The 23,857-nt window shown below is 40.9% G+C and overlaps 1 protein-coding gene across 1 annotated transcript in view; it reads left to right on the forward strand.

Moving 5' to 3' along the window:
* LOC307039999 (plexin-A2-like) overlaps positions 1 to 23,857 on the forward strand; it is an 84,318-nt gene that overhangs the window by 15,874 nt on the left and 44,587 nt on the right. The window contains exons 3-5 of the mRNA XM_079682494.1: positions 940 to 1,122; positions 14,247 to 14,381; positions 21,695 to 21,795. Of these exons, the coding sequence (XP_079538620.1) occupies positions 940 to 1,122; positions 14,247 to 14,381; positions 21,695 to 21,795 (419 nt within the window). The remainder of the gene's footprint in view (positions 1 to 939; positions 1,123 to 14,246; positions 14,382 to 21,694; positions 21,796 to 23,857) is intronic.

Genomic DNA, 23,857 nt, shown 5'->3' on the forward strand with positions numbered 1-23,857 from the left:
TTCAAATTTACATAAAAAATGTGTCAGCAGACTTCCAGATGGTTAACGTCAAATGCAGTGAATAGGAACGAATGAAACTCTTGAAACATATATTCTAATGACTTATGTTCACATAAGCAAATACAATATTTAGTTTCAAAAAGGAAAAGGCAAAGAAAGTCTTATTTGGGGTAAGATAGGAAATGTGTTTTTGCTGAGTTGACTACACCAATCACATTCAGTAAACTAAGGTACATTGATGGAAGGAAAGCAACAAAAGATGAATATGCCTAGGAATTCAAGGAGGTGAAATAAGAAATTAGCTGCCCTAAAAGGTAGATGCATACACTGAGTGGCAGGCAATTAGCAAATGCTTGAAGTGAATGTTAGTAGATGTAACAGGACTGCAAAGCATGCAGCTCTCTTTGATGCTTAATCAAAACCTGACATCTTTTGTGCCGAGTGTTTGTGTGATGTCAGATCGAGTGATCTTAAAATCATAGAAAGAGGCGCAAAATACACAGCGTTCCTTCGTTTGCCATCAGCAATTAGTCTGCCCCGAGAATTTGCCCGCTCTGAGAATTGCTGATTAACGCGGCAGAATGAACCTTCTTGAAGTAACCCAGAAAATGGTGCACCTAATGCATGTGGGGCTTGCCAAAGGTCAGTTTGAGTTTTCTCTTGTATTCGTAGGTGTCTGCCGTGATCTCAGTCATTTTTCCAGCTCCCACTTACGCTCTTCCCCCTTTCTCGTACCTCCACCTCCCCTCCTTACATCTGTCATCTTCACTTCTCCTCCCTCTCACTCTCCCCTCTTCTTTATCCCTCCCTTTTTTAACCTCTTCTCCTGTTTTCTTCCCTTCGCCTCCTCGAAAACAACATCTCTGACTTTCCACTCTCAATGCCTTCTTCATCTTCTCCCCAACACCTGTCACTAACCCCCTCCCTCTGTCCACGCAGCCCGTTCCCATCGATGATCACTTCTGTGGCCTGGATATAAACCAGCCCCTGGGAGGTTCGCAGCTGGTGTCGGGTCGCACGGTGTTCACTGAGAGCAGGGACAGGCTGACCTCTGTCACCTCTTACGTCTACAACGGACACAGTGTGATCATCCTGGGGACCAAGAGTGGACGGCTGAAGAAGGTGAGAACAGAAATGCAGTCACTGACAAGCAGGACAGGCTAAAACTGCCTTTTTCACACACTGAACTCAATACTGAGGGAATGTGTGGTTGTTGACAGCAAAGAGATGCAACCAGATCCACTTGATGACAAATGACTGCACTTACGGTATCTACTCAAAACACAACAATGATTTCTTGAGGCTGCTGCTATTGATGACCCATTGGCATCTCTGTCAGGGAGATTTATCTTCCTGTTTCAGATTTTCAATACAAATGCAAAATGGAGCCTGGTCCTAGACCTCCGAATCACTGCCCACAACTCAAGCGATTTCAAATAAGTCTGATGCAGTGCTCATTTACAGCTACTGCACTTCCTTCCAAATCTAATTAGAGGTTGGGATTAACAAAGGGTAAGTCATGTTTCTAAAGCTTACGATTTAAAAACTAGCAACAGAAAAAATTGCTAAAATGCTTGGATGAGATTGATGCAGGCTATACAAGTTGCAACAATCTCAAGCATCAAGTCCAAGCACAGAAATAACTTGAATTGTCTAATTCATATTATAAATGTTGACATTTCAAGTTAATTGCTCCTCATAAGTGCTACATGTCTCTGTCAACTGAAAATTAATCACCAGGACATATTGACGGAGTGTGTTTTGTAGGAAGGTACCTGACCTGATGACACTGATGATTTTAAAAGACTTATAATAAAACCTGATAATTAAATATTAAAGTTGTACTCCAGCGATTTAGCACAGCACTCCCTTAAAGTATGGGGAATTGCGAGCGAAAGACTACAAAAAGAATAGTCAAAATGTCCTTATTTGTAGAGTCAAAGTCTGAAAATGTTTAAACCTACATTTCCCACAATGCAACATATAGCATCTTTTTGTTCGTCCTTCTCTTTGGCGTAAATCAAACTCAAGGCCCACATTTTGTAACTAAGGCTCTTTGGTAAGAATTTGACGAGTCCATGCCAAGCCCTAAATCACCCTGATGACTTTATTGATATCAACACTGTCTGACATAACTAAGCTCCTCAAGAGAAAATTGTTGAAATGTCCCTTTAATGTCTTACATCATTTAAAAAAAGTTTCTGCCAAACAACTCCATATTTCATCATTTATTAGTCGGCAACTAGAAATCCACCGACAGCTGTTTGTGCCCCTTTTTCTGCCGGGCACATTTAGGTAATAATGATCTTTAATCCATTAACACTAATTCATGTAATTATGTGATCAATTAATACCCTAATTAGCATGACTAGTTATGTTTAATGTATCATGGTGATTATGTGGGACATTATGCTGAACAAAGGTGCAGTAATCATGGAGCGCTGCATCTTCAGCCTTTTGTGCTGAGCACAAATCGATGTGAATTTCCACCCATGACAACTTGAGCCACGACTGAAGCACAGGCCTGTTCCTCCGGCGCCTTTGTATTAGTTGCATTAGTAACAGGAAATAATGTGCCTCTAGTGCCTCTTGTTTAACACTGTCCTGGTGGATTTTGGTTTGAATAGCGTTAAGCATTATGAAGTATTTAAAGGGGCAATTATCTCTGTGTACTTGACATGGATTTTTGCATCTTGAATAACAGTGCTGTCTGTATCTTTTAGGCTGACTCAAATTCTTTCTTGTGTATTGTGAGTAGGGATATTTTAGTTTTTTAGTTTTTTCCGAAGGGTATCTACAGTAAGTTGATTACATATGATCAAATTGAATAATTCAATGTATACAGTGCCATAGCTAAGTGTGTTAGGTCTAAAGGTGTGTTTTGCTCCGCTCACCGGTCCCTCACAGCGGGCAGAGCTGCAGGTGCTGATCTCTCTCTATCACGTCCGGTTATACTTCACTCGCGTTTATGTCCAAATCCATCAGATCTAGCTAGTTCTAGCTAATGATATAGCTGCTGCCCCTCCCTACACGCAGATCACGCAGACTCAAACCTCATCTTATGCCCAAATTCCAGCTGAGAGGGTCTTCTCTACAGCTGGCCTGATTGTGAATCACCTCATGCTCATATTCTTAAACAAGAATGAGTATTGAATAGCTGCATTCTGTGCATGGCGCTGTTATAGGTTGTTTATCTCTCTTGTAATAGGGTTACGTTACCCTAACCCGTCAGGTTGTTCGTGTATGATCCCTCTTTCATTTAAAAACCAAGTTATGTTTTAAGCATGAAAGCTGTAGGCCTATAGCTGTCAACTGTTCAAACTGTGATCACCAGTTCAATACATTTGACAAATTCGACTTGGTTTCTATACTTATTTGAACATGTAGTTATTTATTTATTATTTTCTTCAAAAAATTTCCCACATTTGTTTTTATCGGATATGTGCATTCCGGTCAATCGGTTAAACGTTTTTTTGGGGGCCGAATATTTGAATGTACATTTGCTTTCAAATTCCCATCCCTAATTGTGAGTCTCCTGTTTTCAAGTCTATCTTAATTTTTACTTTGTTTAGGGGATAAGTCTGGTCTGTGTGTTGCCTCAACCTTCATTGGTGTCCTCAAACTATTAAAAACACACACCAGTGAGTCACACTGTTGAACTGGGTGACAAGTTTCTTCATTATGATGAATTTGGGCACAGTGGTTTACTGAATCACCCCACATATATTGTTCTGCTGCCATAAATACTCTCTATCACACCAAATCTGCAGTTGAAAATAGACCGTAACACATGCACATTTCACTCCCACTTGAGAAGCCTTTCTAAAATATGACAGTGCCAAGCTGTTTTGGGAACTACTTAGCTTAAGCCTTAAAATGATATATACTAGTGACCTGTTTTAGAGTCGGTACAAACTACAGAGGTTGACACAGGCCAGGTAATTCTTAAACTGTTAATATATTGACTAAAGCCATTGGTTCAGTTGGCATAACATATGTTATAATAAGAAACATTGAATATTGCCAATCATATTCCTTCAAGCTTGCTTTAGTATTCCTTCAGTGTGAGGTTTCTGCTGCTCTGCTGTGCTTGCATCACCCGCTCTCGTGTGGATTGAGGATTAATACAGTACTGACAAGTACTGACTGACAAGTGTATGATTGAAAGGAACTAGTTCAAACGTGTCATATGGCCGTGTCTGAAGGCAGAAGTGTTTATAGCTGTACTGATCGACCGCAGCTGTCTTAGAGAGGGGCGATAAAAGACAAACATTGAAATGGGAATATTGATGCGCACTTTAAGACTCAGTCACCTTAAAGCATTCATAATGTTGAAAGAAAATGTGAAAAAGTGTAGAAAAATAAAAGGAGGGATTAAAAGAGACTCAAGTCCTGACCATTTAAGGGCTGTTTTCATTAATAAGCAATTAGAAATATAATAATATAAGATAATAGTTCGAAAAAATACAACCAAAAATGCTAGTTCTCTCCGAAGGGTCTAATACCAATAATAGATATATAGTTATTATAATATATGACAAAGAAAAGCCTTACAGTCTCCTATCCAGGGGGCTTGCTTTGCACGTCCACTTCAAATGAGGAGTTTCCTCTTGAATTAAATTACAAGAAAGTAATAAATGATCAAAATTGTTTCAAATGATCTGTCAATCCACAAACATGGCATCATTTCTGCTCTAGACTTCTTTATTTGCTTTGCACACCTGGCCAATCGCTAATCGAAGTGGACATGTAAATCATATTGTCAGTTCCATAAAGATACAACATCGTCAGACATAGTCTCTCAATTTAGACCCAGACATTTGTGACACGCACTTTGTTTGAACACACTGACCATCGAATGCTCCTTGGCATGCCTTAGTATGCATTTAGGTAGGTTTGGTGTGCACAAGCAATCACGGTACAGATGTACTGGAAACAGACATCTATAGAAACGTATCATCCACTCAAATGTTCCTCCGTCTTTTTTTTCATCGCTTTAAGACCCTTTGCACCGGGCCCACGGACATGAGATGACCTCTTTCTGAGCGGTTCATAAAGTTGATTTAGCTCATTGACATCATGTATCATTTGAAATACATAGTGTACTGATATATTATAATCAAGTTCCTATAAGGCTTGTTTTCTGATGTAACTGAATTGACTTGGTAGTACCGGGGGGCTCTGCTTTCTGCAGAGTCGCACAGGCATGCAGCTGACTGAGGAAGTGTGTGAGAGGACTGTTGTGACATTAGCCCGGGGGCCTCAGTCTTATGAGGAGCAATCTGTCTGACACACACAACACACACGCTTACACACAGTGTCCAGACTGGGAGCACAGATAGCATCACTGCAGCTCTTTCATTGGATGAGCCACAGGGGAAAAAGACAAGATAGCCTGACAGAAAGAGAGAGAACGACTGTCTGAGACAGAGTAATAGCAAAGGAGAGAAACAACAGAAACAGAGGTCAAAATACTGAAATAATAAGTGAGGAAAGGAGGAAAGAATTCAGGAAGAGAGAGAAGTGAAATCACAAAGAAAAAGTATGTTGCATGTTCTCAGGAAGTGAGCAGGAGGCGTGTGTTAGGAACATAAGGAATCCATCATTACTGCTTTAAGTGCAGAGTGTCTAGAGGGCCAGAGTTTGTCATTACTCTGACAGAATGAGCATCCATGATTCAGACTCCCAGGAGCCCCGGAGGAGCACAGGGTCACCTCTCCAAGCCTATTCCATCACCCCTAAATGGACATGCCGAGTGGAAATGGGGCATGACAACAAATGCCATCAGCAGATCACTCCAGCAGCAGGGCCATTGCAAAGGTCAAACCTGCCAAAGGAAGGCTGTAACCGGGGTCAAAGGTCACAGGGATAACCACCATCCGGGCTGCATGCAGCATATGGATGAATCCGTCAACATCTCTCGTTTAGCCTGCTCCTCGTCCAGATTTATAACAGGATATTGCTATCATCACCTGCCACAGTTTGTTGCCTTAGGCAGTTGATTTTAGCTGAGTAATATGACCCGGTGGGTAACTGATGTGTTAATACAAAGGGGCTTTTGCACTTTACATGACGTGCACTAATGAGGTGAATCCAGGTAAAAGCCATTATTACTCACTGATCCCTGTTTAAATCTATTCCAGTCCCAAAGCAGAACGAGTTGATTGATGTCACTTTTAGTTGCAAAGTTTCCTTTTGATAGCAAAATGCTAGGGGCAACAAATTGCTAAATTAACATTACAGTCAGTAGAGTCACATCAAGGTTTATACCAATTGTTGCGACAATAATGAGTTTGGTGGTGTGGCTCTAGGTGATGATGCGGAAAAAAATCAAGCAAGCTCTACAAAGAGTGTGCCAGAGATCAAACCAGAGGTACACAACATTTAAATCAACATGAACATGTAACATGTATAGAGAAACATGAATACATCTCACTGACATACGTAATACTCATTTGTCTGGTGGAAAGAGAAAGTGAACTTGGTACATACAAATCTTTCAAATAAAAATCACCGGCTTATCTGAGTTTACTAAATCTTAAGAGAAAATCTCTGAAAATAATGTTACTATTGAAATGTAGACAGTTAAAGATGGTGGTAGCTCACAAATGTGTTCAGTTATGCATGATTGAATGATGAAAGAATAATTTATCTCTTGAAAAAATATTATGAATCACAGTTAGTGGCTACTGACTTAACTGAACAAATCAATTCAAATTGGGAGAGAGATTTATAATTTTGTTTTAGTAACAGCGCTATGTTTTGAAGGGGCCCTATTTAGCTAATTATTGTGTTCATTTTTGTGTTTCCATGCTTTGATGTTAAAAAAGGTATTTATTGTTCTCATACTGAGTCCAATCGTTGAAAAATCCCTTTGGAGGGAACTTTGGGTTTGTAGCCATGCACAAAAACCTATATCACACAGGAAAGGGAAAACCCCCAAAAAGCATAATAGGGCCTCTTTAAGTTAGAATTGGCACAAGGGGTTAACTATAGGCCAACTATAACTGTAACACAGATAATCATGATCGTGACCTGTCACACTTCTATATTTCTCTCAACAGTTACTGTGTTTACTGTCTTTCATTCACTTGTGCATTATAGCAACATTAGCCTTATGTAATCACTGTGCTATCACATGTTTAAAACAAAAAACCCAAGCCCGACTGACCAATCACGGTTCTTAGAGTCGCTGTGTTGTATTTTCAGGGTGTAGTTACATTTTTTAGGAAGCTCAGCTGGGTGACTACTTGTGCAGGTTATGTTGCTACACTGTAACCACTTAACATTGCTACTATACATTTCTCTTTACTGTATGCAGAGAAAATATGTCTGGTTATTTTTAATTGGACAGTTTTTCCTGCCTTTACTGCTGTGGGGCAAACAAACACATTGCCCCAGGGGCTAAACACAATTTCACTTTTTCCACAAGGACAGCATATTTGTGTCTCTATGCTACCGTATCCTAGCTAGTGACTGAGTAAGCATAAAACACTCCGCAGACACATAACGGGCGTTTAATGGAATTGATTTTCTGAGGAAATGTTTTTGCAAAGGCCAGTAATACTCAGAAGGACCACAATTGCATAAAAAGAGCAATCAGATGTAACATGACATACTGAATCTGTTATGATGTATATTGTGCAACTCAATTTTGAGTTATTCCTAGTTTCTGGAAGGTTGATTTTCAAACCTTGGGTCTCCATAAGCTTGGGAGTGAGATCTAATGGAGAAGCTGTAGTTTAACTGAAGCATCATGCACTTGAACCCTTAACCTGCATCAACAATGTTCAAACAAGCCTCAGATGCCTTTACTGGTCCATCATTGTAAGAGAAAATTAGTTCTGTGCTAGTAAATATAATTTGAAAGATGAACATGCTTAAATATTAAGGTAGTGCAGTGTTAAACAAAATAAAACAACCAGCACATTACCTCAGTGTTTCGCAGCTTTCCTTAGAAATCGAGAAAGAAAGCCTTAGTCAAATACTCTAATGGGCAAATAGTGGATTCATTATGGCTTATTGAGAGTTGACGGGTGGGGAAATTCTCCAGTCCGCGGCTAAATGACTTGGACTTTTCAAAGTCACAGTTTGCTATGAAGACCCAGGAAGAGGAGATTTGGCGATTGCAATCATTCAGAATGGACTTTCAGGGGAGGGGAGGGGCAAAGGTTGAATATGTGTGTTTGAGGCTAAATTGAAAGGATTTCCATAACTGCATGAAGGGAGCTGAACCTGAGGGTGAAAGCATTCAGAGCGGATCGCCATTAGATGTCTTAGTGCAGCCGAAATAGTAAATGGTATTAAGAAAGGCAATTTTGCGATAACAAAGAGAGGTGTCCTTCAGTCTGCTTTTCCTGACTGCAGTTTTATTTAGCAGCTCCATCTCTCTCTCTACAACTCCCTTTGTCCTCTCTTCTCTCTCTTTCTGTTCTTTTTCTCCTGCTCACACAAATGGAAACACACAAGAGGACTGTGACTGCATTGCGGTCAGCAAAATGAAGACCATACGGGTGCCATGAATTGTTCTACTGTCCCCCTCCCACTGCTTTTGTTGGTGGGCCATGGGAACCTGACAAACAATGGGAATGATTGGAGGGACAAGGGGGGGCGTACGGAGGAAGACAGGAAATAGAGAACAGGAAACCATGTCCTCAAGGAGAGAGAAGAGACGTGAACATGCTGAGACTGAGAGGAGACTGTGGTTGAGTTGTAGAAATTGTGGTATGGAGAGTTGGAAGCTCGCCATGCAGCTGAAGGTTAGGGGACATTTGGGCTGTAGCAACTGGAAGGCTTTTAACAATAACCCTCTAAAACACATGCATGAACACACGCTCACACTCTCACACTCCATGATCTCTCTTCCAACCCAGTTGGTAAACGTGTATGGGCACTTTCCAAAAAACTGCGTATCTAGTGTAGTGGCTGGGATCAATACGCCTCTCTTTGTGACGGTAGTTAATGTGATGGCTGAATGATTAGTCCTCTCCTGTAATACATCTCCACCTCAGTGACCCCCCCTCCCCTGAACGCTCATCTCTCCCATCAGCTCTATCCCTGACCGTTGTCTCATTAGCATTCACAGAGCCGTGATGGTTATATGGGCTAATCAATGCCCGCTCTCCTCGGCTGTCATCCTCGATCGGACCATATGCACAGCCACTCAACCTTAAAGGTGGCCAGTTGTCTGGCCCTTATGTCGCTGCATGCCCCGTGTCACAATATTGAGTCAAGCTGCTGCCAAAATCTATCTTGCTTACAGTCTGTGTATTTCAATCTAGTCCTAAGTGTATTTTCATTCCGTGCCCCTTTTCCAGTCTTATTTAAGATGTAAGTGTGGTTTCCTTCAAAATTGTGACATATTTACTTTTTGTGTTTTTACATGAAAAACAATGCTTTTCTGAAAAGGAGTTGTTTGCATGCATGACTCAGTGATTTCCAGCTAAATGTAATGTAGCGCCTGAATAAGACAAGTTAATTATAGCAGAAATTAACCAACTTCTCTGTGTTTGTCGGACAGAGCAGTCTGCAGGGACAGATGAAACCTTGTCTGAGTGGCAGATTGGAAATGATTGGTTCAACAGAGTGCTCCGTGCCTTCTGGGTCATCATCCATATGTTTAGGTTAGCAGGGTGAATGTGAAGGGCACCGACCGGCTGGCCACATATGGACACAATTTGACTTTTTTTGATTGGGCAGCGATTACCACATAAACATAATCATCCGTTTTACAAGGTTTCCCAATCTGCAGCGGAAAAGCAGAGGTTTGAGGACATTTCCATGTATACTTCCTCTCAGCATGAATAAACTCATCTCCTGAAATGAATCCCCAAATCAACCCCATATGTAAATACTCACAAGAGAGACATTTTGGTGAGTGGATTGCTCATGCAAGGTCTGGCAGCTTTACAACGGAGCCAACCCCGACTCTAGCCAAGTGACATCTAAGAAGTCTGGCTTTTTTTTGTTTTCTTTGGCTCTCACAGGATGAGAGAGCAGCCGAGCATTTAAGATGCAAACCAAGCCCCAGAAAAGGAGGCTGTTTTCGTTAAGAGCACATGGGCTCAGGTTGCGTATCTGTTTGTGGAAGCAATACTAAGCTGGGTTGTTTATATCCATCACCGGTTGTGCAAGGGAATTTTAGCAGCAGGAAGGATATTGCTGTTATTGGCTTGAATATTATTCATGGGTTAAATATATATCCCATTCGACTGTGAGACGCTGGGAAGAGAGAATGAAAAGACGAGCTCACTGAGGTCACATGAACATGTGGTATTAATGGCAAATCTCCTCTTACATGACACGGACCACACAAGGGTTATCAGCTTGCATTGAAAAAGAGGTTTACTGAGGCTCTTTTGGAATACATGTAGACCTTGATATTGACCTCAAAGCAATGTCTTCATTACTTAAATAAGACCACATTGAAGCATCTGACGCGGATCAGATCGTTTTTATGATGTACAAATTAGCTACTGTAAGCATTTGTGATTGAAATCGGCATGAGTGAGACCGCATTTTTGTCCTGCTGCGGATCATACACAGGATTCATTCATGTTGATATCATGAAAACGTATGTCAAGTGAGAATGGGGCTTCAGTTTGCATGATATGGATTGTTGCATATTGGCTGTGTGTTCCTGGTATCCATGATAATGTATTGATCCAACAAGTGATCATGCACAGAATTTACAACTAAACATTTAATGGCAGCACCCAACAAAAGGGAGAGTGTGCGTAGTGTTTCTGTGTACGTGTCTCTTTGTTTGCTCGCATCTGCTTAGGTGAGTATGTGCCTGTGTGTGCCACTTGTGTGTGTCTTTCCCTACAAGCAGGCTCATTATAAAACCAATTAAACCTGCCTTACTCTCATTATAGAGCTGTGGGGCTTAAGGAGAGATTGAGGACCTGTTGTACTCCCAGAGGGCTGCTGCCTGGTCAGCCCTGTTTTAAATGATAAAAACACTTTTAAATCCGCTGAAATCAAACACCACGGAACGGTCACGATGGGTCAGTATCAGTCTGAGCTCATTCCTGAACCCCTGGCCCTCAGTCAACTCCATTACCCCCCAACTAAAAACACAAAGAGCTCAGTAGCTTCTCCAGACTGGATTCTTTTAGTTTTTTAAAACGATGGTTTCATCCCAAAAACGCTTGCATGCCCTGGTTTCTATCTCTGCTATTTATGAAATACCGAGTATGGGAAACAATCATGTAAACTGGCTCCATTACTGCGTGGGATAGTGGTGCTGTAAGAGTAGGAATATGATATGGAGGAAGAGGAAGAGAAGAAGGCAAAAGAGGAGACAGGGCAAGAGAGAGACACCAGACAATGAGCATAGAGAAAGAAGCTTAGCTCGGAGACAAATCTGTATATGAAATAACTATTTAAAGAATGGGATTTTGCATGGTGTCGAGGTAATAACCAGCGAGAGACACAGTCGCCTCAAATGATCTAGAATCAACAGACAATCATGTCGCTATTGTGTTCATTACTTTGTATTTGGGAGACGTTGCTCTCTTCTCTGTACCCCACAGTATGTACCCTCCCTCCCTCCCTCCCTCCCACACACACACACACACACACACACACACACACACACACACACACACACACACACACACACACACACACACACACACACACACACACACACACACACACACACACACACACACACACACACACACACACACACACACACACACACACACACACACACACACACACACACACACACACACACACACAGTTCCCTCCCTTCTTCATCTTTGGCGGACGGATGGAGAGGCACAGCTGCCTGGAAGGTGTAGGCGTTGATTGATAGATGAAGTTTTGGTGCCCATGGGATCCAATCATGTAATCAGTTTGTATTGATTGACTGTCCCCATTGAGAGCCAGAGCTGGCACGCATTCAAAAATCTTTTGTAGTCAAATTTGATTGTGGTGGCAAGGTCGCCTGGGTCCACTCGTCGGGGTGCGTGTAGGGAAGACGGGTGCAATCGCACTGCAGACGTATCGCAACACTTCCACCATTCTCAGCTCCAAATCTTCATTATCTTGCATTTATTTCAATTATTATGATTGAGAAATTAATTCAGCTTCACTGTAATTGCATCACATGGTTAAGAATCCAATCTCCCTGGAATTTAAATAAGGCTTCGACCTGGGTTTGCATAGCTAATAAGGATTTTCCAGCTACCCTGCGTTTCTCAGACTTTTCTCTTATTTCACATTTCTGACTTATATTTCAAGTGTCAAGTTATCATCTCTGTATGATGCAATTCACATCATTCCGGCACCAATTGTGAAAGATTGGAGCCATGATTGCAAATAAATATATTTTTTGTGAAATAACATTTGTTAAGGACATTGCCTAGTCTTTTTGGTGAAAAAGACACAGAGCAATGGTTACGCAATATAAATCAGACAAAAAAGGGGTTTCTTTTCAGTAGTATTACCGACATGTAGTTTATATCAGCAGTAATAGACGGTTTTTCAGCTCACTCACCACTTTACATCTTAACACACACATCCTTACAAGGCTGCATCTCGACAGCTCCGACATCAGTAAGCCACTTGTTAGTGAGACAGCTCGGCTTATTTGTTTCCTTCACTGCAACAGCACATCTTGTTTGTAGACAGAGGTGGGAGTATAGAGAATTGAAAGCCCTTCACCAGTGGGCATCTGTTTTTCCATGCTTGCATTTAATAAGCCCCAAAAGATAAGATTGCTGCCTGAAAGTCATTCTAAAGTCAAATTAAGGCTGAGCTCACCGAACACAATTCCAAACTCTACTGGGTGACGTTACCTCAGGGTAAGGATCTGATTCGCAACTGAATGAGGAGCGGCAGATGTTTTCTGTGTCCTCTTCTCATCTACAATGAACGTACCTTTTCTAGGTGACATAAATGAGTGATGAAGAGATTTCTCTACTGCTCACTTTTTGCTTCCATTAAGAATCTGTGAGTTACTTCAGGGCACTTCATGTTCCTAAATGAACAAGCTGACATTTCACATAAGCAGCCTCTGGGTTTACAATCTAGTGTCCTCATTGATTTATATAGAGTAGTAGAGTATTCAAAACTGATTCGTCATGATTGGACTTCAGTTCATTTGTCATGACTCATGACTGAACACAACTGTACAAGAGGAGGACATTTTGTACACTGGTACAATGGTTACATTTAAATGAATATTTCAAAAATGTATTCTTCACAAAAATGCAACTAGCCCCTTACTGTAAGTGAAAATAGTTATGGTTTCTTATACATTTCTGACACATTTTAAGCATGAAAACAAACAATACTCATTGAATTAGATGTGAAATTGGGCAGGCATCAAACCATGACCAGGATCAGGTTATTTAATTAGTATCCGTAAGTATATTTGGTTTGCAGTTAAAAGACAAGGGATCCATTATGACAAACTTTTTAAAACAACAGGCACATCTATAAAAAGAGTACCCTGTGGTCCATCAGATGTAAACACCACTAGCATTTACATGAAACAATCAAGTAAATAAATAAATAAATAGGCACTTAATTTGTGCGATGGATGCTGGAACAAAGCTGTTTTTATACCGTTTGGTTAGACACCTATGGACCTATACTAACCTCAGGCTTGAAGAAAGAAGCTGGAATGCATTGTGCAGAGGGTGGGAGTCATCCGTTAACATAGAGCTGAATAACCGCGGTAAACGTCCGAGGTACAGGGTCTCCAGGTTTAGCTGTGACTCACCTATTAGCCTGCTAGACCCCTTAACGATCTGACTGAGAGAGATTCTGCCCTTTAAAGATAGGTTACCAAACCATGACACTAGAGAAAAAGACAGAATGGCCTTAACAAAAGCACAATAAAACATGACCATCATGGTTTTGTCAATGTTGAAATAGGACAGTTGGCGATAATTGTCCCGAGTTATTTGTAAGATTCCACTGTCTGATTCTTGATGGATACGACTTCATGTATGTGGGGATGTCTTCCGAAATCAATGATCATGTCTGTGGGTTGACATATGAACATGCTGTTTATCTAATTTCTTATAAAGCTGACTTTTAAATAATATTTTCTCATCACACCATTGTTTTAAAGGGACAATGGGAGCTTGCATACAGCTTGATGTAAAGGAAGCGTACTAGGCATACAAATGGATATACAGTGGACACTACATATAAGTACAGTATTGTCCTGCAGTCAGACATTCACTGTGTCTTCATCTCTGTATTTCTCTCTGTCTCTGCAGATCAGAGTGGACGGTCCTCTGGAGGGAGGAGTGCTGTACGAGACAGTCAGCGTGATGAAGGATAGCAGCCCCATCCTCCGGGACATGGCCTTCTCCCTTGACAGGAACTCTCTCTATGTCATGTCTGACAATCAGGTGAGGATACGCCCTCGTTTTTGCCTCTTGCTGTCAGGAGAAATGCTAAACGGCAGGGAGATGAAGCGAGATGGTCTTCAGCTAGAAGCCCGCGAGTTCATGCCAGCAAGCGCTCACCAAGCTGACACGTCCTTGAGCCAGATACTGTATTTGCAGCTTTAGCAGTTTTTTTACTCGGTATGAAAAAGATACAGCATGGGAATACTTTGCCATCGCGTCAATGAAACAATACATTTAATCCCCATTTTCTGAGGATTGGATTCAATCCAGTTTATCAGGACTTTGCAAAAAGTATTTTTTTTTTCTGCATATATACTAGCATTTCAGTTATCCTTATTATTGCGTACAGCCAGGGAATTAGCAGTAAGACTGTTTTAAATCAAAAATATTAAATTATAAATGCCATTTACTTGGAATCCTACCAGATGATTATGATTTATCCCCAAAATCCAATGTGGCAACTCCCAAACATTCACGAGCTGTATGTCTAAGGATTGTTAAATATGCAGTCTGTGTGGAAGGGGATGGACCACTGTTCTAATTACTTATCCATGCGAATCGCCTTACTGTGCACGCTTCTTTTGTACACCACACACGCGCCATAGAAAACCATTAGCAGCTTTTTTCTGCGTGGCTGTATCCCCCCTCGCCTGCTCCTCAGTTGGCCCGGCATCACAGAGGCAAGCAGTTGTTGTTGTAGGACGATATTCTCTGCACTCATTGGAGATAAGAGTGAACAGTGGTAATCACTTTCAACTCCCATCAAGTGCTTATTTTGGCGCAGCTGCATGGCACTGTGAAATAGGATTAGGTGTCAGTGCGGCCAAAAAAAAGCCCCTATCACTGCTCTCAGTTGTCTTGTGACTGCTGGAATGTATTGAGCCAGAGTCACTGGACAGATGGGATAAGGGCATCGGGGCAATTGCAGATCTGTCATTTGTTTCCGAGTAGCTCCAAAAAGCCTTTTCTGGGAACTTGAAAACCAGGCCAAAAACGTATAAAAGCTTCGAGTTTCACAAAACAAGGGATGTCATGTGAAGAGCGAAAGAATAGAGACAGTATTGCATTGGGTATTGTCTTCTAGAACAAATCAAGGTGGCTCTTCCTTCTGTGTGATAGACTGGAAGAGACAAACATCACTTATTGATGAGCTCTGGTCGTTCAAGGAGAGACACATGCTTCCTTCAAGGAGATAGCCGGCTACTCTCTTCACTATGCCTCCAGTGACATATAATAACCAAACACAGCTTGGCCAGGCTTTTTCTCTCAATGTTAGAACAGCTTTGGCTTTATAGCCCTCAGGACTTTGGAGCAGAGTAAAGCTTTCCTCCTTTTTGTCTCCCTCTCCATCTTTGCTCAGCTTTCCCTTCAGACTTTCCCGCAGCTAGGGGTAAGGGATCCCCCGGGGAGGGGGCTTCAATCACAGATTTCCCACATTTCTAGTAGATCCCAGAGATGAGAGATTTTCTGATTCCTGAGAGCCAAACAATACAGGAATGATGTAGAATGAAGAGCAGGGCACAGACAGATTTGGCTGAGATCAGCCGACCCCTGTGGAATAACAATGAGCCTCTCTGTCTGAGTGAAACACGCAGGGTTAGCATGATGATGAAGAGTGAGGAGAATAATCTGTGTGTGTGTGTGTGTGTGTGTGTGTGTGTGTGTGTGTGTGTGTGTGTGTGTGTGTGTGTGTGTGTGTGTGTGTGTGTGTGTGTGTGTGTGTGTGTGTGTGTGTGTGTGTGTGTGTGTGTGTGTGTGTGTGTGTGTTTCTGTGTGGATATACAGTATGTGACTGTGTCCATATCAAAATATAATTTGGGAGCCATTATTCATATGAAAAAAAAAAAAAGCAGTTCATCTTTTTTCTTCCTCACTGTGTGCTTTTAGGTTTGATCATTTCTAAGAATAGAAATGCTCAGTATCCAAACACACAATTGATGGCTTTAAACCTTAAAGCGGGGAAAGTGCTGCAGGGTATTTTAGGGCAATCTCCCAAAGTGCCATCCTCATCCCCTTCTGTGTTTCTCTACCTCTGTCGGTATGTCCTCCCTCTCTCACCTGTATGCGAGTGTGCTATTCAATCTCTTTTAATCTGACGTACCTCCGCAGCTCTATCAGATGAGCTCATGCACCCGTTTACCAACACCATCCGTCATGTTCCCAATGTGCCCACTTGAATAGATTTAAAACTGGATGTTGTAGAACACTGTTAATTAGGTTCAGTCAGGTATACATTGAATTACAGACAATGGACACAACAACCATTCATCATCCCTTTTAACAATTTATTTCAACTAAGCTTGCTTGCTTACTGGATATGATGAATGATGATATTCAGGTGTTTTTTGACCCGAGTTTGTGGGAAGTGTGTCCTGTGCAGTCGGCTGGTTAGATCACACTCACCTCCCTCCAGAAACGCCTTGATTGGACTCCTTTGTTTAATTACATCACTATGACTGGTGCTTCTATTGGCTAGGGCTCCAACACATTTTACCTGATAGGCTAAGGGGGGGGGACATCTCTAAGTGGTTGAGCCATCACAACAAAGCCATCCAGCCGACCAATCAGAGCAGACCGGGCTCGTGTTTCAGACAGAGGGTGAAAAGAGGTGCTGCAGCACAGGCAGTATGAGAAAATAAAGAGCTTTTTGAACATTAAAGCATAGAGACATGTCACAGTAAAGGAACAAAGTATACACATGAACCTGAACATGAGCATAATAGGGCCTCTTTAATACATTCTTCAAAACCAGCTACTAATATTTGCATTTCCCCTTTGGCAACTCCTGAAGTGCCTCTTGGGTACACATACCCAGTTGCGAATCACAGCTTAACAGACTTAACTCACATGCTATGTAAAGTTACTTTCAATAAAATGGATCATAAATAATATATCGTTTCGATAATACAGTAAGTAATGCTTAATGTGTAATTTTATAGTAAAGAAAAAATATAAAAAATGTTTTTATATGTGACATTAGTTTTTAGGATTTTGTGCGCTGTTAGTCAAAGCAAAAAAAACTAACAAGACACCAAAAGTATGAGGAATTACATTTAATCGGTGATATACAGTATGATACAGTTGGTAAAGATGTAATATGTTGTTTGCATCACAAAACATTTTAATTCATGAGTTAATGTGACCAAGAAGTGATTATTTTATTAATTTTAGGAAATGAAAATAGAACAAAGACACAAATAAATCTAAAAGCACAACATCCTGTATATGACCAGATAACCAGATGAGATGAATAGATATAGAAAGACGGTAAGTCAAGTACCGTAGTCTAAAAGCCTGCATGCTTATCTGAAGGCATTCATAAAGTTCCAGTTAATCCGGATGAAAGCGTTAAAAAGATAGCAACTGATAAGATGATAAGGTCCAGCATTAGTGTGAGGGCATCCCACATGTTGTGAAAAGATACATATTTGTAATTCCCAGAGCTGGAAAGATGGACGCAATCATACAATACTGAAAAAAAGCTATTTAACCTCGCCTGAGCAGAGGCTGTTATAGTTTTGTGTTTGCTTTAAATGATGATCAATTATCTCAGAAGACAAAATAAACAGAAGCTTGATGAGAAATACTACTGATGATAAATGATTTATGAGGACTCTGCAGTACAGTGTGCATTCATTGAGGATGAAGGCTTGATTCACTTACGCAAGTGTGTATAAACATGGTAGTGTAGCCGTTATAGTCAGAAGGGAAACTCATCGTGACAGTACAGGATGAACTAAAAACAATCCTTCAATTTTGCTACAACCTTAAGTCACCATGAAATACCTCTATAAATTCCCGACCGTGCAGAACATTTGAAAGATAGATACATTCAATGTTGACTGACTGTAATAATAATTTGCTTTCTTAAAGAAGGTAAACCAGAATCTACTGCAACACTTCATATTTGAAGTTCATCAGTGATTCATTTCATCTCATTTGAAAAAATATTTTAGCTGTAATGTCCTCTGTCGTTTGGACAAAATACGGTTTTGCTGGTGGAGTTTAACCTGCGATGGTCCAGGGCTTGAAGAACATAGTGTTCTATAAAGGCTATGTGATCTTAAATGCTACCCTTGTTAAGGAGGAATTAATTCCAATCAATTTTTGTGGCTACAGGATGTTAGTGTTTTATTAAAGTCCACAAAGTATAGTGATTAAGACGCATATAAGAGCATAGTCCCTGCTTTGATTTGAACCGGAAACATTTGTTTCATGCTTCACTCCTCTGTCCACCCTCAATTTTACTGTCACTATCCAATAACATGAAAATACTCAAATATAATCTTTAACCTATGTGAGTACCGTACTATACAATGCAAGTGATTCACATACTGGGCGGCAATGCTTTCCAGACGTTGTGGATATAAAACCTAAGGTCATGTCTTTGGGTCTTATTTGGATTCAACACAGTGCGTTCCCGCTCGGGTCGGATCCACTAAACAAATCAGCCCTGATGTGCAGCTAGAGCCTCACAGTTGATTCTCCGCCGGGCAGCAGAAAGCAGAAGATCCATAGCTCTCCTCTTTCAAAGGTCACGCTGCCTAACGGCCAAGGCACAGACCGAATTTGTAAGTTTAGGCGAGCTCCAGTCCACAACAATTCATGGATTACTCGCACTGTGTCAGACATGGACTTAGAACCTCAGCCCCTCCTGCGCTGCAAAATCATTTTGCTAATGGGATGCACTGAATGGGTTCTGAACTGCAGGAAAAAGAGAGAAAGTTATTTCATAGGGAGCAGCAGATAATCCATTTTGCCAACACAGACCTGAGAGAGCACCCACTTACGCTATCAGGAGCACCGGAGGAGACACTCTAATCCATAATCCACTCTTCATTTGTGATTGCCTACATCAAGAAATTGCTTGCATCATACGTCCAGACCTTGAATAATAACAAAGTATAAAATAACCGGGCTCAGGCTGCGGCTCCAGACCTGGTTTTGTATGCAGAGGTGGTGCCTCGCGCAGCAGCTAATGGAGAGTTTATACTTTTCCAGACATTCAGGCAGCAGTCGTAAAGTGTATGGCTGTCTATCTGTCACTTTGACTATGTCTTTATGCTTGTGTGCGCTCTTGTGTGTGAAAAATAGCAGCATAAACCTATACTGGGCCCTCACAGAGTAATTGTCATTCCAGAAATCGTCATGGTTTAGCAGTGCAAGAACGTTCTATATCAAACGTTTTAAAGAAAAGTTAAGTAATAGGAACATTGCTGCAAAAATGCTTTTCAAAAAGTTGTGGAGTCATTTTATGTTCTGTTTGACATCTGAGGATAAAAGAAAATCTGGAAATGTGTCATGTGGGAAGAACCACAATGCTGCAAGTTGCACATTTGTGTCAGCAGCAAGAAGTAAACAAATGAAAAATAGTGAGCTGTGATTTTGCTTCCATATTTTGCAAGAGAGACAACATGATGAAATGGGCTCTGGTCCCTCCTCATCAGAACTGCTTATTATTTCATCAGACAGTTTTGGCTGTATGCCTTCGTTGACCCTTATTTCCAGTCTATCGCAGACACTTTTGACTTTTGTCACAAAAGGAATTTAGAACTTTAATCAGCAATGGAATTAGATTAACATAAAATTAGCGTTTAAAATCAGACGTCCTTTGCATAGTAGTTTAAACATGGGAAGGTCAAACAAAGCAAGTGATTATGTACTTCATCTACAGGATCGAGCATTTGATTAGATGTCTTTTGGTGAAATTCCATGTTACATACACATGAAATAGTAGGCTTGCTAGATTGTCTTCTGATTTAGATGTTTATCTGATCTCTTTTCAGAATATAGCTGTCTTTTTTATTATATTTGTCTACTATTAATTCAGTTTGCTAGTAATTGTTTTGTAAATAAATGATAAAAAAAAGCTCTAATTCCCAGAGCCCTAGGTGACATTTTCAAATGCTTTAATTCATTAAAACAACAGTAAAAAGCAACAACATAGAATTCAGGTTACATTCCTCCCATTGAAATAGCTTGAATCCGAACGATTGTACAGGTTTGTTTGAAATTGACTGCAATTATGAATGAGAATAGTCGACAAATAAGACTTTTGAATTTGGTTCAATGCTGAGCTAGAACAAAGTGGGAACTGGTGACTACAACACATGCTTGAATGTGGTTGGAAAGTGAGTTAAAATCAGCCTACTGACTAACTACCTATGTTTAATTCAGATAGCTACATAAATGCTTGTTGCAATTCTATATTGAGATCGATTCATCAGATCTACTGTATTTATTTGTATTAGTAGAGATTTGTGAAAAGCCAAATTGCTGATATTCCGACCCTTAGTGGTTGGAAGATGTACAATATAGTGGCCTAGTCACACCTGTTCTCTCCTCTCATCCTGTGTGTCTTGAGCACATTATAAATTGAAGACAAATTTGATAAGAATATTTAAAAGGTGTGTGGCGTAGTGGATTGTGCGTTGGTGTTCGGATCAGGGGGTCACAGGTTCAAACCCCACTGCAGTCAGCATGGGCAAGACACTTCAACCCAAATTGCTCCTGTGGGGATTTACCACAGTATTGAGTATGTAAGTCGCTTTGGATAAAAGCGTCTAACAAGTGACATGTAATGTAATGTAATAAAAATAGACATTGTAATTTCTATATTGATTGTGCAAAAAAGTAAAGGATCATATTTGGCTTCACTTTCTGAATTGAAATCCCTTCCTGGGTGTGATGTTAACTCAAGATGTCTGTTATGGAAGAATGTCCACAACTTTACAGATGCCAAATAGATAATGTTAGAAAAATATAACTTGACACCGGCTTGAGTTTCAATAATCAGGATGTACTGTATGTAGTGTACTTATATCATTCTTGCAGAATGGAGGTAGTCACCATAAAGCAATGGTACAATTATTTCCCGAACAGTGTCCTTCACTTGCTTACATACAAGAGAGGGTGTTTCAAAGTCACAAGATGGAGGGATACTGCTTCAAAGCAGTATTCTTTGTTCAAGATAACATCAGAAATGATCATGCTTGTCATATGCCTATCTCAGTGTGACAATGTTTAATCATCATGTTAAACATTGTCACATAGTAATCATATGCCTATAACATCGTGTCATGCTTATCTTCTAGGAGGTCAAACATTTTACCAAACACTGTCATACATTTGGGCCTCTGTTACCACGTGCACCTCTGTATCTTTGAAAGAGCACATTCAGTATTTTACAAACAGCTAATATAAAACATGTTGTTCAAATGTTAAACAAGGTAACCAGTGCCATTGTTATGCTCTCTTTATGTCTTTCCATAGCCTGGGCTATTTTAACCCTCCTTGTCCTCCCTCTGGTTTAGGTGGCTCAGATCCCTGTGGAGGCGTGTGAGCAGTACGGGACATGTGTTGAGTGCCTGAGCTCCGGTGACCCGCACTGTGGCTGGTGTGTCCTGTACAACATGTGAGTGTCCTTCTTTATCTTCTCCCATGCTCACAAACACAGCCCAGGGATTGAAACCACAACATTAATGATTACCATACAGCTCGTGGAAAGCTATAAAAAAGGCTAGGCATGTTGGCATGAGATTTGTGTGGTTTAATACAACAGAGATCCCTGGGGTTCACTGCTATCAACATCTGGCGGGACAAACTGAGAACCAGGAAGCGGTTGTTGGACAGAGTGATCCCTCATAAATAACGCCATTCACGATAGCAAAAAACTGCATGCCGACCAGATTTGATTGTCTGTCAGGCAGGAGTGTTAATGGCTAAAGAGGGATTTGCCTGTAACTCACAGCGGGTATAAAAATTGCACCTCTACACACCCAGGGAATATTTTGGACCTCACGGAGCAGGCTTATCCTTTCCATCCTAATTATCTGACCCCCAGGTTAGCTTGCATAAAACCCTTAATATGGAGCAAAGGGAATTCGGAGATTAAAACGCTGTGTTTCTGAAAAAGCGGCCGCATTTGAAGCTGACCTCAGCCAGGGATTTACCCGTCTCATCATATGACGTCTACATTTCAACGAGCCCTATCTTGATGATGATCAGCGTTATTAAAATTGCAGCTCTCAGTGTTATCAAATCTTCAGCAAAGTGAGAGAAATAAAATAAAAAGTTTTGTCTTAATCCAAATTACCTCATTAAACAGTTGTTTTTTCCTTTTTTCCCAGAGTGCTGACTTTGTCTGCAAGTCCCATTACACTGTTTATTTAAATGAATGCCTCACACTTATCAGTGAATAGATAGGCTGCTGTTTCCTCAAGTAACCAGCAGTGAGTCATGATCCCTCACATTGCAGAATGAGGCTACTTTATTTTTCTGTCTATTAAATCCTGATTGGGGTCTTTTTCTAGCCTCTGAATGACTCTCAGTGTGTCATCTAGACCTCTTTCAGGGTCTCACTTTCCCACCCCTGATGCAGTGCACCAAAGCACCTATCCTACAAAGTGTATGTGGGGGGGGGGGGGCGTTGCTGAACATGCACAAAGCCTCATGGCAAAGGGAACAAATGGATCCATCAGACAAAACGCTGTGAATAAAAGAGGCAAATAAAAGGCAATGAAAGATAGACTGAGATAAAAGGTGCACTTTTTTTCCAGGCACTTCAGTTGATGAGCGGTCAGGAGGTGACTGTCTATACTCCTGTGGCTCCGGTCCGCCTCAAGGAGCGGAGCCAGGAACAGCTGTCACCGCGTTTCCATTCCGCCGTTTTATTGTGTTGTAATTACAGCAGAGGCCTCCGCGCTCTTTCAGCTCTCTCAGGAGGTGCCACCCCCTCAGCAGCAGCTGAGAGTGTATTAAGTACTATCAACCCTCGCTGTGCGCATTACGCATTTAAAAGAAAGAAATGATGGTGTGCCGCCAAATACTCTTTGAGTTTGCCACTACAATTTAACTCTGCAGCTAGGAGACTCTTGTTCTTTTATTACTTTCTGAGCCTGCAGAGACCTACTGTAACTCATTCAAATAAATCGGTATCAAAACAACCGCATTAAAAACTATCTCAACAACAAACCCCCATTTCAGGAACTGGATACATTTGTAAAAGTATTCAAAATACCTTCCCCTTGGCATAACTTTAAATCTATCTTTGTACTCCTCTCTTACATGATTATTCTAGGGTCGCACTTTGGTGCCGACCCTTTCAATCCTTACTTTTAATTGCCTGTTGCTATCTAGGAGCTGAAGCTTATTCTACTGTTGCAACCAGTGTAATGTGCTCTGCAGAAAACCACAGTAAAAATGTAAAGGGAACGATTTCAAAATACAGCTGACTAAAAGCCATGCAAAGAACAAACACAAATCTAAACATGCATAAAACCACAAACTATTAAAACAAACATTAAACAGCTTTACAATGATTTTAAACCTATACCTGGGATTTGTCCATATGTTATAATGTGATGGAACTCAAATTGTACTAATATTTGGGGGGCAGTAGCTCAGTCTGTAGGGCTTGGAAGCCAAGGGGGCGCAGTTGGAGTTTTTTGCTATCCTGGCTCCAAAATGGTGGAATG

The sequence above is a fragment of the Notothenia rossii genome (genome assembly GCF_949606895.1).
Source record: "Notothenia rossii genome assembly, chromosome: 5".
NCBI classification, from domain to species: domain Eukaryota; kingdom Metazoa; phylum Chordata; class Actinopteri; order Perciformes; family Nototheniidae; genus Notothenia; species Notothenia rossii.